At 64.0% G+C, this 13,027-nt stretch overlaps 1 protein-coding gene across 1 annotated transcript in view; it reads left to right on the top strand.

The window, feature by feature from the left end:
- Positions 1-540: 540 nt before the first annotated feature.
- The window catches only part of ARHGEF16 (Rho guanine nucleotide exchange factor (GEF) 16), a 17,276-nt gene continuing 4,789 nt past the window's right edge, over positions 541-13,027 (top strand). The window contains exons 1-9 of the mRNA XM_011988438.1: positions 541-1,152; positions 3,406-3,451; positions 4,500-4,669; positions 6,254-6,310; positions 6,828-6,988; positions 9,853-10,005; positions 10,168-10,297; positions 11,499-11,573; positions 12,217-12,309. Coding sequence (XP_011843828.1) covers positions 565-1,152; positions 3,406-3,451; positions 4,500-4,669; positions 6,254-6,310; positions 6,828-6,988; positions 9,853-10,005; positions 10,168-10,297; positions 11,499-11,573; positions 12,217-12,309 — 1,473 coding nt within the window. The 5' untranslated portion in view covers positions 541-564. The remainder of the gene's footprint in view (positions 1,153-3,405; positions 3,452-4,499; positions 4,670-6,253; positions 6,311-6,827; positions 6,989-9,852; positions 10,006-10,167; positions 10,298-11,498; positions 11,574-12,216; positions 12,310-13,027) is intronic.

The raw sequence follows: 13,027 nt of genomic DNA on the forward strand, positions 1-13,027 counted from the left end.
TCACTGCCACAGTGGCTGATGCTGACCTCAAGAAGCCCCCAGCGCAGCACCAGCACCCTCGTGTTCACCACAAGGAAGTGGTTCCAGGAGGCTGCCTGGCTGCCAGGTGTGAGCCAGGAGTCCAGGCCAGGTCTGCAGGGTTCCAGGGCCCTGCACCTGAGCTGCCCCACCTGCCTCCCGGCTCAGGAATGTGTCCTCAGCGCATGCTGCCCGTCAGAGGAAGCAGTGCGGCCTCCCAGCCTCCGAGGTCCAGCCTCCCCCCATAAGCTGTGCCCACCTGGTCCCTTGGAGCTCAGAGAACCAGTGCCTGCCTAATCCCGTCCTGTGCCCAGCCTCCGGCGTCAGACGTGGCTGGCTCCCGGTGGTTAGGGCTGGCTGTGCCGCTGACCCACTCTGCTCCTGGCTGCGTTGCTGTGCTTGCACGCTGTGTCCTGAGAGCTGTACTGGGGCCCCGGCCAGGCATACGCGAAAGAGCAGGGGGGTGGACACCTGAGGGGGCAGGGGAGAGCAGCCTCACGAGACCCTCACTTCTGCCCTTTCCCCAGGACCCCACAGCCACCCAGCATGTCCCAGCGGCACTCAGACAGCTCTTTGGAGGAGAAGCTCCTGGAATACCGCTTCCACTCGGAGCTCCGGCTGGATACCAGTGGGAACCCAGCCTCTGGGCTCCCGATGGTCCGTGGCTCCCTGCGTGTTAGGGACAATGCCGTCTTCCAGCCCGAGGTCCCGGCACCCCCACAGCCTCGGTCCCCAGGGCACGAGGAGCCGCGGCCCATCGTCCTGAGCACAGAGAGCCCAGCGGCCCTCAAGCTGGGCACCCAGCAGCTGATCCCCAAGAGCCTGGCCGTGGCCAGCAAGGCGAAGACCCCAGCCCGCCACCAGAGCTTCGGGGCGGCTGTACTTAGCAGGGAGGCCGCCCGGCGGGACCCTAAGCTCCTCCCAGCCCCCAGCTTCTCCCTGGACGACATGGACATGGACAAGGACCCTGGGGGCATGCTGAGGCGGAACCTGCGGAACCAATCCTACCGGGCGGCTATGAAGGGTCTGGGAAAGCCAGGTGGCCAGGGGGACGCCATCCCGCTAAGCCCTAAGCTCCAGGCTCTGGCCGAGGAACCCAGCCAGCCTCACACTCGGAACCCAGCCAAAAACAAGGTAGGGGCCTGCCCACGTGGACCGCGGGGAGGGTGCTGCTAGGCAGAGGGGTGGCCTGGCCATCTCCACCACTGTCATCTTCTGCATCGTGGCAGCTGCCGTTAGTAAGCACCTGCTGCATGAGGACTCTCAATTGGTTTATTCCAGTACAGCCCAATCTGTGAGTGTGAAGATCCCACCTTACAGACGAGGCAGCAGAGGCTCAGAAAGGTCGAGGGTTCTACCCAGGCCCCAGACTCTGGTGTCCCCGCTCCCAGCCTTGCTGGAGGACAGATCCCTGGAAGGGCCCAGTCCCTGTTTCCAAGCCCCAGACAGGAGCCAGCCTGCCTGGATGACAGGGTTCAGGGTGACCTTGCTGCAGTGACTGGCCTGGGCTCCATCTGCCCCAACAGCTCCGGACAGGGACTCAGGCGGGGCAGCCATGCGGCGGCCTCAGGCTCGGGAGAAGTGTGCACGTTCCCGCTGTACACAGAGCCTGCTTCCCTGCCTGCTGGCGGTGGCTCTAGGTCTGGGGCATGGTGGCGGCAGACCCTTCGCTGGGCAGGGTGTAGCCTGGCTGCATGTGTCACTAGGGCCCAGGGGACAGAGCGTCCTGCTGGGGTTCCTGGGCCCAGTGTCCCTCATCCTCAGAGTCACCATCCGTTGAGGCTGGGGGTCAGGCCTTCATTTCAGGCAGCCCTGGAGCTGGGAGCTGTGTTCAGGGAGAGTGGCATGGCACCTGAACACCCCCCCAGCCAAGACTGGGACTCTGGCCACCCTGCTTGGTCTCTTTAGCTGGTGGGTCTGGGCTCAGGCAGGGCTGGGGTAGGGGAGGCGAGCTGCCCTGGAACCACCTATCAGGAGGCCCTGGCAGCCCTGGGCACCCTCAGGAATGCAGAGCAGATGCAGGGCTGGTCCCAGGGCCACCCTTCTTGTTGGACGCCTTCCTCAGACGTGTTGGAAAACAGGCCCTAAGCATATGGGCTGCCTCAGTGAAGGATGAGGGTAGGGGCAGGTGCCATGTGACCCAGGCGAGTTCCTGAACCTTCCTGAGCCTTGGCTTCCCCATGTGGAAGCCAAGATCGTAGCCGTCCTCTGGGCGTCCTCTGGACAGTGTCCACGGAAGGCACGTGCCAGAGCGTCTTCTTCACTGGTTGCCGTCACCGCTGCCTCCTGGAAGGGCCCCAGCACTCTCTGCACCCACAAGGACTAGGCCCACGGGGCTCATTCTTTCATTGACTGTTGATTTCATGCAGTCAGCAGACACTTCCTGGGCACCTGCCACATGCTTGGTGCTGGGGTTCCAAAGTGAGCCCAGGGGCATGGGCCTGGTCCTCAGAGGGCCACCAGGGCAGGGAGAATGCCGAGGGCTGGGCTGAGGGCAGCTTGGGGTTCCTGGGAGCACAGAGTAGGGGGCTCCCCGTGGCCTTGGGTCAGGGTAGGGTCCCAGAGGAAGGAGGGTTAGGGTAGAGGCAGACAGGAGGAGAGGATGGGGTCGAGGGGTGGGGGAGGCAACAGCTCCAGCCAGACCTGGAGGTGAAAAGGGGGCTGGGGGAGCCCTTGAGGTGGGGTGCGGGGCATGGGGCTGAGGGTGCCAGGCCAGGTGCAGCTGGGAGCGCCACACGCTCCCAACCAGTAAGGGGAGTTTACAGGCCCCAACTCGTTCCGAGAAACCAGCCCCTTTCCTTCCGGGAACCGGCACACCTGTGGCGTCGGCAAAGTGTGGTGTCCCAGCCAAGGAGGGTGGGCTCCGAGCCGGGCACCTGAGCCTGGGGGCTTCCCAGGAGCCCGGTCCCTCCCATCATTTCTGCCATCCCGGCCTCCTGCTGGGGCCCCCAGGCCCATGCTTGGGGCTAGACACTGACTGACCAGTCCCTGCTCACCTGCCCCACCAGGTCCTGGTCCCCAGGGGCCTGTGTCCTGCCCCACTGTCCCTTCACAGCCCTCTCCCCACTGTACCTGCCCTGCCACCGGCTTCCCTCCAGTCCTGCTCGAAACTCTCCTGAGCATCCCTTCGCGTTGAGTTCAACCCTTCCTGCTCCTCCAAGCAGCCCTCCTGGACCTGACAACCCTCAGTCACCTGTCCTGCCTGCTCTGAGCCCTCCTCCCACCTGTCCTGGCCTCTGCTTGGCAGCCCTGAGGCCCTTTGGAGCTGACATCTCTTGGGCACAGCTTTGCGTGTGGAGCCGTGAGGTCTCTGGGGTCCCGAGGCAGAATCGCTGCGGGCCACACCTGCCTCGGCTGACAGCTGCGCTTTCTGTGTCTTTTGTGCAGAAGATGCTGGGGCGGAAACGTGGGCACAAGGGCTCCTTCAAGGACGGTGAGTGTGGCTTTGGGAGGCACCGCGGGCTGGGCTGGGCTCCAGTTGAAGCTGGACTCACTGGGGCACCCTGGGGTTCGGGTGGGCCTTGGTTTGGTGTCTCAGGGTCACCAAAGCTGTTGGACGGGATCCTTCCAGAGGCTGAGGTTCTGAGGTCCCAGTGGCTGGTCTCACCATGTAGCCCTGATGAGTCTAGAAAGGTCTAGAAAGTTCCCTTGGACTCTATTCAATGTGCTCTGAAGGGCAGGGCACAGACAGAGCCCCCAGTCTTGCCCTGAACACCCCATATGTGTACTGGGCCCAGCCTACAGTGGCCGTGTTGGGGTACCGAGGCCAGATCAGAGGGTGCCGGCCCCACGCCGTGGGCTCTGCCCGGACTCTTCAAGGCTGAAGGGCAGCCGTGTACTGGGGCCTCCAGCAGGGGTGGCAGTGGTGCACACTCAGCCTGCTGGGGGGAGATGAGAACATCCCACGGGGAGGTTGACATAGGGAGGTGCCTGCCACCTGGGTCAAAGTGCGCAGGGGTGTAAAGAGATCGGAGGCAGTGAGGCCTGGGGAGGGCTAAGGCCTCAAGTGCCCAGCTCCAGACCTGAGGCCCCAAGACACAGTGGCGCCCTCCATCCCCCAGAAGCTTTGTGGACAGGGACGGGCCCAGGAGGGGGTACCCAGGCCTCCTCTACAGAAATCTCTGGGAAGTGTCCCCAGGAGGCAGCAGCAATGCCCCATGTCTCAGGGTAAGGCTGGTTGGGGGCTGCTGTGAGGGTTTGGAGGTGCCCTGAGCCGGGACCAGCCCATTTCAGGTGGGGCTTGTGGCATAGAAGAGGTCTTGGGACTGGCGCCCAGCCTGGGGCAGTCCCCTCCCAAAGCCTCCCTCTCCCATACAGCCGTGAGAGCCTGTGGGCGCTAGAGGACCCACCCGCAAGGGCCTGTGCTGCCTCATGTCATCATGGGCTCTGAGATGCCCTTGGGAGGGCTCAGCCGGCAAGTTCCAGGGAGGCGCAGCCTTTTCCAATCCCCCAGGGCCACAGGTCACCCTCCTTCTCTCTAGACCCCCAGCTCTACCAGGAGATCCAGGAGCGGGGCCTGAACACCAGCCAGGAGTCTGATGATGACATCCTCGATGAGTCCTCCAGCCCCGAGGGAGCCCGGAAGATGGACACCACCATTGTGGTCAAGAGCTACCGGCCTGCCCAGATCACCTGGAGCCAGCTCCCGGAGGTAGCGCCGGAGGGTGGGTGAGGCTGCCCCACAGAGGCAGGCAGGCAGAAGCCACAGGGGTCCCCCCACTGTTCTTCCCCGAGCCCAGGTGGCTGGTCCCCAGCAGCAGCCCAGTCCTCCCAGGGAGGGTGGGCAGCCTTCCCAGAAGCCCCTCGGCTATGGTTGGCGGACCTGGGAGTCTCCCTCCTGTGCCCTCAGAGTCGCCCTGCCCATGCAGGGCCCTGCCATTGTGCGTGCAAGGGCTGGCCCTGCTCAGACTGCCCTGCAGGGAGCTGCGGGCACCATGAGTCCCTTCCCAGGGCCCCCGCCCCAGGAGAGAGCTAAGGGGTCTGTGTCGGGAGACAGCTGGGACGGGAGGGGCCGGGGCTTGGAGCTGAGGCCAGGGCCAAGCCACTCCTTCACTTTCCGTATCTGAAACGGGGGGCCCGTCTCTGCCCTACGGGGGTCTCAGTGGACAGCGTGGCCTGGCAGTGGTCCCTGTGCTTGGGGGAGGTGACTGCTCCTACCCCAGGTGGACCAGCATGTGACCCGCGCCCTGAGGCCCGAGGGAGGGGACCATGTGGCCGTGGGCGTGGCGGGAAGCAGGGAGGGCGGGCCCCCACCTGTGGTACAATGGGGCTCCTTGTTCGCCATCCAGAGGGGCTGGTACTGCACCCGCCCACCACGCTCCATGGTGCTGCGTACCCCGGGACCCCGGCCAGGGCAGGCCCAGTGTGGGGTGAGGGCAGGCAGCGGGCAGCCTCCCCACAGACAGAAAGGTCTGGAAGTGCAGTCTTACTCCCCTGCTGGGAGCTGGGGGCGTGTGGTCTGCCTCTGTCTGGGGTAGTGTCCAGTACCGCACCCTGGTAACTGCCAGAGATTCTGACCCTGCATAGGAAGGAGGCACTGGCTTGGGGAATGGGGGACTCACCCGTGGCCCAGGCGCTGTGGGAGGCCTTTCTGCCCGGCCCAGTGAGGAGCAGAGCACGAATCAGGGTGGCCTGAGTGCTGCAGAGGGGAGAGGGGACCCCCGGGCAGTGTAGCAGCCCCGCGGGTCCTGACGCGCTCCACCAAGCGAGCCACGCTCCCGCCAAGGCGACCCGCCAGCTGTGGGCCCCGAGGAGGAGGGAGCCCGGGCGGGCACAGCGTCACCCATACCTTCCAGGCAGGGCACTGACTCGCCTCGCCCAGGTGGGGTCTGAGTCACAGTCCTGCCCTCCACACTTCCTCCCTGGGTGGGCTCCACGCCTCTCCGTCTGCCAGGAAGGTCTTCGGGACAAGATCTCCCGTCCTCTGGCCTTTCCCTCTGGATGCCCCATGCTCTTTCTGGGCTGCTCTGGGGCTCTTTGGCTGGGCGGGGGTGGGGGCGGCTGCCCTGAGGAGGGTCCACAGAGAGGAAGATGACGGGGATAGACCCTGGGCAGGACAGGCCTACTCCAGGATCGGACCTCCCTGAGCCGTGTGGGGCGGCTGTGGGTGCTCTGCCCGGGCCCCCGCCTCTGCTGGCCATGTTGGCCCTGGTCCGTCAGGAGAGGAAAGAAGGGAGACTTTGGCCCAGGCTTCCAGGATGTGTGACCTGCAGCTCCTGGGCCTGTGTCCCCCCAGGTGGTGGAATTGGGCATCCTGGACCAGCTCTCCACTGAGGAGCGGAAGAGGCAGGAGGTAAAAGGGCCCTGGGTGGGAGGGGAGGGCCCTGGGCGGGAGGGCTGTCCCCCATGGCCTGGGCCATGCAACACCTGGGGAGGGGCAGCAGCCACAGTGGTGCCACCCGGCCATCCCTCTGCGGCCACCTCCAGCGCCAGGCCCCGTCACACTCACCAGCGCCTCACACAGGCCCGGGCCGTGCCTCCACCTGCACCAGGCCCTCACAGAACCCCTTCGCGCCACCGGGTGAATCCTCGGAGTCCAGGGGCCGCCATCTCCCCCTTCTCTGACGAGGACGGGGGGTCGCTGCCCAGCTTCATGCGGCTCATCAGGCACCCAGCCAGGGGCACCCAGGGACGTCGGGCTGGCGTCTCCAGGCTGGCCATCCTGACGGTCCCATCCAGGGGTCTGTCCGGGGCTCCTGTCCCCACCGGCCCCTGCCACCCGGGGCATGTCCTCCTGTTCCGAGAATCGGCCACCGAGGCACGCCCGTGTCCAGCGTCACTGTGAGGCTCACCCAGGCCCCTCTCCGCAGGCCATGTTCGAGATCCTCACGTCGGAGTTCTCCTACCAGCACAGCCTGAGCGTCCTGGTGGAGGAGTTCCTGCAGTCCAAGGAGCTGCGGGCGACCGTGACGCAGATGGAGCACCACCACCTCTTCTCCAACATCCTGGATGTCCTGGGTGCCAGTCAGAGGTGAGGCCACGCCACAGCCTTCGCACAGGGTCCTCTGCCGGGAAGCTGCCTCTCCCCATGGGCACCGCACCGTCGGCAGCAGGCCCTGGGGAGCCTGAGCTGCACCTTGATGGGGATGGTTTAGGGCAGCTGCTGGCTCCCATGGAGTGTGATGACCTCTGATGGTCCTTGAGGCCACCAAGAGCTGGCCCCAGGGCCGGGCTGAGCACTGGGGCTGTAGCATCCGGGTTGTTCGTAAGATGTGGAGCACTTCCCAGGGGTCCAGCCCTGCCCCACTGCCAAGCACCATCCCACCAGGACGCCCAGCCACAGAGGGCTGTGTGACCCAGGCAGCGGTGGCCACAAGCTGCTCACCTGTAGGCAGGAAGCCTCTAGTTGCAGCTCTGGGTCATGTTCCACCCAAAGGTGTCTGGTGGCTGGACCTGAGCTCTGGTTGCAGGGCCTAGAGGTGGAGGAAAGGCCAGACATGCAGCTGCAGCCATGCACGGGGGTGTGCGTGGGGGGTGGGGGGTGTGTGCATGGTCAGGGGTGTGTGTGAGTGGGCTGGCCCCGAGGCCTGGAGGGTGACTCGGGAGCATCCAGCACCCGGGTGTGTATGCGTGGGTGTATGTGGGCAGGGGTGTGTGTGCATGGGCAGGGGTGTGTGCACGGGTGTCTGTGCATTGGTGTGTGTGTGGACAGGTGTGTGTGCGTGGGCAGGTGTGTGTGTGCGTGGGTGTGCATGGTGTGTGCATGGGTGTGTCGGGGTAGGGGTGTGTATGCATGGTTGTGTGTGTGCGGGTGTGTGCATGGATGTATGTGTGTGGACAGGTGTGTGCACTGGCAGGGGTGTGTGTGCGTGGGCAAGGGTGTATATGCATGGGTGTGTGTGCATGTGTATGCATGGTCAGGGGTATGAGTGGGTAGGGGTGTGTGTGTCTGGGCAGGGGTCTCTGTGCCTGGCCGGGGTGTGTGTGCGTGGGCAGGGGCCTGTGTGCGTGGGCAGGGGTGTGTGTGGTCTCAACCCTGTGCTGCTCCCTATATACAGGTGGACTCTGGAGCATCATTCGGTCTCCTGAGCCTCAGCCTCGATGCTAACTTGAGGGGCGGTGCCTCTGGCCCCCTCATGGGCTTGGGTGGTGCTGGGAGATGATTAGGGGCCTGTAGTGCCTGGCACGGGGCTGCTCCAACAGTGGTGGCTGCTGGCACATTGTTATATCAGCCACGCCCCTGGCGAGTCCCACCCATCTGCTGCCTGTGGGGTGCCCTTGCGGAACTTTGGGGCCCTGAGGGTGGGCGGGGAGCCGCCTTGTCCCTGGAGACAGGGGCTTCCTGTAGAGCTCCAGGGACCAGCTATGGCAAACTCCCAAACTCTGACTCATCTGTGGGTTGGGGTTGGGGGAGGGGGAGGGGGAGGGGTCTGGGATAGCGGCTGCCCCTCCCCCAGCTCTGCCCCCAGCCATGCAGGCTCTGTGTCCTCGGGTCCCCTCTGCCTCAGGCAGCTGTGTGTTTGCCTCTGACCTGCTGGGGCTTTAGATTGCTGCCCCAGGGCGGGAAGCTTCGGCCTCCTCCCCCGGCTGGGTCCCGGACAGCTCCTGGCATTCACAGTGAACTCTCTGGGGAATCATCGCTATTTGGGGTCGGCGGCTGGTGGGCAGCTCTCCCGGACCTTTCTCAGAACCTGCAGTCTCCCATGTGAGCTGCTGACCGGCCTGGCCGGCCTCGGCACCCACATGTGTCGTGGCCCTGCTCATCCAGCAGCCGAGGCCTCCTGTGGCCTCCTGGGTCCTCATCCACGGGGACTGCGGCTCCATCTCCTGGGGCTTCTCTAGGGCAAGCAGCTCTCAGGACGCTCTCTCTGCAGGAAGCATGGCTCCTGCGTGGGTGGCAGGCCCAGTCAGGCCCAGTGAGCAGGGGGAGGAGGGACTGCCGCCCACCTCCACGCTGGGCAAGGGAGTCCTCCGAAGGACAGAGCTCTTGGGGTGGGAGGACCTCCTGTGGCAGGGGCCTGGAGACATGGATGTGGTCTCAGGTTGGGTGCTCTGAGGGTCTGTGGGATGGACAAGGCTCCGGCCACCGCCTCACACACCAAGTGAACATCGTGGGTGGCTCTGGCTGCCCATGGCGGCAGAACCCCGGCAGCCCTGGCCTAGCTCTTACCGAGTGTTAACTCCCTTCGTCCTGATCACCCCGGGCCGAGGCGTGGGTCACGGAGGAGGTCAGAGTCTGCCAAGAGCCCACACCTGGCCCCCCTGGCCTTGACTGTTCACTCAGGACGGGGTGGGGGACCCAGTGAAAGTCAACCGACAGTTCGCAAACCCAGCTAGGAGCTCGACCAGCAGAGCTGCCTGGGACTGGGGACTCATCCTTGGAGGGGGTGGCCCCAGGCATCGCCCCTCTTTGTGACCCAGAGGCTGGGCTCTTGTGCCTGTCCCCTGAGTTTCCGTCCTTGAGTTTCTTCCCAGGGGCAGGCGGGTGCAGCAGTGGGGGCCCGGGCCTGTGTGGAGGCCCAGTCATTTTAGCTGGAAGGAGCTTGAAGGGCAAAGGGCACCAACTGGACAGGGCACCAGGACAGGAGGTCCAAACGGGTCCACCTTTGGAGACAGCCCCTGGGGCTGCCCCTGGACAACAGAGGGACAGTGCCAGTGCGTGGGATCGTGGCGGGGGGCTCTGTGACCACTTCCCACCTGCCCTCCCTGCTGTCCTGCATCCCAGGTCCGGGTCCTGCCCTGAGTGCTTGCTGCTTGCTGACTCTGGGAGCTGAGCTCAGCTCCTGCCACGTATATGTATGTGTGAGTGTGTGTGATATGCACGTCTGTGTGTGTGTGCACATGGGGCCTGACCACCAGGCCCGTGGCACCCTCTTCACCCCTTCTTGCCTTCAGGTTCTTCGAGGACCTGGAGCAGCGGCACAAGGCCCAGGTACTGGTCGAGGACATCAGTGACATCCTGGAGGAGCACGCCGAGAAGCACTTCCACCCCTACATCGCCTACTGCTCCAACGAGGTCTACCAGCAGCGCACGCTGCAGAAGCTGACGTGAGTGGGCGGCCCTGAGGCCCAGAGGGTGGCTCGGGAGCATCCTGCACCCTGGTCTCCCAAAGCACATTCCTGCTCCCAGCCCGGCTTCTGCAGGTGCTGCCTGATTTGGGTACAGGCCGGCCATGCAGAGCCTGGAAGGACAGCCTTGTCCTCTTGCAGAAGCAGCAACGCCGCCTTCCGAGAGGTCCTAAGAGAGATTGAGAGGCGGCCAGCATGCGGGGGCCTGCCCGTGCTCTCCTTCCTGATCCTCCCCATGCAGCGGGTGACCCGGCTGCCCCTCCTGACGGATGTGAGTCCACGGCCTGGGGCTGGGGCTGGGCACACTGTCCTGGGGTCCCACTGCCGGAGCCCCTGCTTGATTACCCTTTTGTGACCTTCTCCTCCAGGCTTGGCCTATGATATTTTAATAGTTATGATCCTAAGATGGCTTTAATAACCAGGATAACTTCGTGGTCGCCACCACCCACAGACTTCACTGTGCCAGGAGCTGTTCCAGCCCTTGGCGAATTTGTGTTCACTTACTCAATGGTTCATGAGGTTTAGGCACACTGACGAGCTGGAACTGGCGTCACCCAGAGCCCTGCTGAGCCGCCTCCCAGCCCCTGCCCCACCAGTCCTCCTAGACGTGGTAGCCCTGTCCCCAGCACCTTCTCTCCCCGTTCTGTGGATGCAGAGAGGGGCTCAGAGGGGCTCAGCAGCGTGGGCTGTGTGTGTGGGGTGCCACAGGGCAGAGGACGCATGACGGTAAAAGGTGTACACACAGACGCACACATGTATATACAGTGCACATGTACTCATGTATATGTGTGCCCATGTGTACACAATGCATGTGTATCAATGCGCACCAATACACACATGCCTGCACACATGTGCACACACTGCATTGCACATATACATGCATGCACATGTGCGCACAGTGCACACACACGTTTGCATACATGCACACACAGGCACTACACACACATGCACCCAGTGCACACATACACATGTGGATGCATACACATGCAGGCACACATGCACGCACACAGTACACAGGCATAGTCACACGTGTGCGTGCTGCCCGTACACACAGCCCCACACATGGCAGGACTGAGCTAAGCTCCCTGAGGCTACACATGGCAGGACTGCCCAAGCCAAACAGAACCTCAAATTCCTGGGGGCCCCAGGGATGTGCAGAAATGGGGGTGCCAGGGGGCCTCCACTGACGATTCCCCAGGTTGGATGGAGAGGATGGAGATGGCCAAGAACGGGAAGGGAAGGGTTCCAGGCAGGGGTGCTAGCTCTTGTTCCCACTCAACCTGGCCTGAGGACCTGGCAGAGCTCCAGGTGGTGCAGAGGCCGTTCAGGGGCTGGTGGTGGGGCCCTGCAGGAGCCCTCTGGGGGCAGCTCTTGACCACCCTGCAGCCCCACCCAGGGTCTGGTGATGGTGGGAGCCTCCACACGTGGGATGCCAGAGGGGACTTTGTGTCCCGTGTCTTTTGTTCTTCCAGACGCTCTGCCTCAAGACCCAGGGCCACTCCGAGAGGTACAAGGCCGCCAGCCGCGCACTGAAGGCTATCAGCAAGGTAAGATGGGGCCTGGCCCCAGTCCCGCCCAAGTCCTGTACCCTGACCCTGTCCCCACCCCACCCTACCTGGTGGCATAGGGCTGGCTCCCCCTACCTTCCAGGGCAGCGAGGGTTCTCAGATTATCCATCCCAAGCCTTTCACAGCACTGACAAGGAAACTGAGGCCCAGAGGTTCTCAGATTATCCATCCCAAGCCTTTCACAGCACTGACAAGGAAACTGAGGCCCAGAGGTTCTCAGATTATCCATCCCAAGCCTTTCACAGCGCTGACAGGGAAACTGAGGCCCGGAAGTTCTCAGATTATCCATCCCAAGGCTTTCACAGTGCTGACAAGGAAACTGAGGTCCAGAGGTTCTCAGATTATCCATCCCAAGCCTTTCACAGCGCTGACAAGGAAACTGAGGCCCAGAGGTTCTCAGATTATCCATCCCAAGCCTTTCACAGCACTGACAAGGAAACTGAGGCCCAGAGCCAGTGGAACTCTCGCACAGTTGATGAGCCTATGGCACAGCTGGTCCAGGGCAGGCACTGTGGGCAGCCAGGGGCTGGCTGGGCAGGAGTCCTGGGCACACTGTGGAACGTGTGGGCTGTGCCAGGGCCCTGCAGCACCAGCCCCTCACACGGGGACCATGCCCCTGCAGCTGGTGAGGCAGTGCAACGAGGGGGCCCACAGGATGGAGCGCATGGAGCAGATGTACACGCTGCACACACAGCTGGACTTCAGCAAGGTCAAGGTAGGTGGCCCTGGACATCAGGCAACTCAGGCCACTTCCCACTCGGCCCGCCCTGCTGGCCTGCGTGTGAGGTCACACCCCTGAGCCTGAGGGCTGGAGAGTGGGTGCCTGCCCTCATGAGGCCTGGGGGCTGGGCCTCCTAGGGCTGATGCCTTTGGTCTCTCCAGGCCTCAGTCTCCCCATCTGGGAGTGTCCCTTGTGTCCCCTCCCCTACTCCCACTGGGTGGGCCTCTGTGGCCCTTGCTCCATCCCCAGGACTGCACGGGCAAAGGGCAGACCCCAGGCCCTGAGTGACCAAGCGGAGGGGGCAGCAGGAGTGGCCCTGTCAGTGTGCTTGACCGGGGCCAGGGTCAGGGGCTGGGCAGGGCCTGAGGACAGAGGGGAGGGGACAGGGTGGTGATTTCAGGGCCAGCCCAGATCTCATGTTTCCCAGTGAGGCCCGGATTCTGGGTAGGGTGAAATATTTCCAGCCCAGGTCCCAACAGCCCTAGTCCCTGTCACAAACGGACGGGGCTCGGACCCCTCCCTCCAGAGCCCACCACCCACAATCCCACACACTGGCCCCGTCCTCTGTTGTCCCAGGACAGCCCAGGGCCCCTCCCACAAGGCGGGCCCAGGTGGGTCTCCTGTCCTGGTGCTCCCTCCAGTGGGTGCCCTTCAGAGGGGAGCAAGGAGTGGGTGACAGGCTACAGGCCACCCTCGCTCAGGGCCATGGACA

This window comes from Mandrillus leucophaeus, unplaced genomic scaffold, assembly GCF_000951045.1.
Source record: "Mandrillus leucophaeus isolate KB7577 unplaced genomic scaffold, Mleu.le_1.0 Scaffold330, whole genome shotgun sequence".
In the NCBI taxonomy this organism is placed as follows: domain Eukaryota; kingdom Metazoa; phylum Chordata; class Mammalia; order Primates; family Cercopithecidae; genus Mandrillus; species Mandrillus leucophaeus.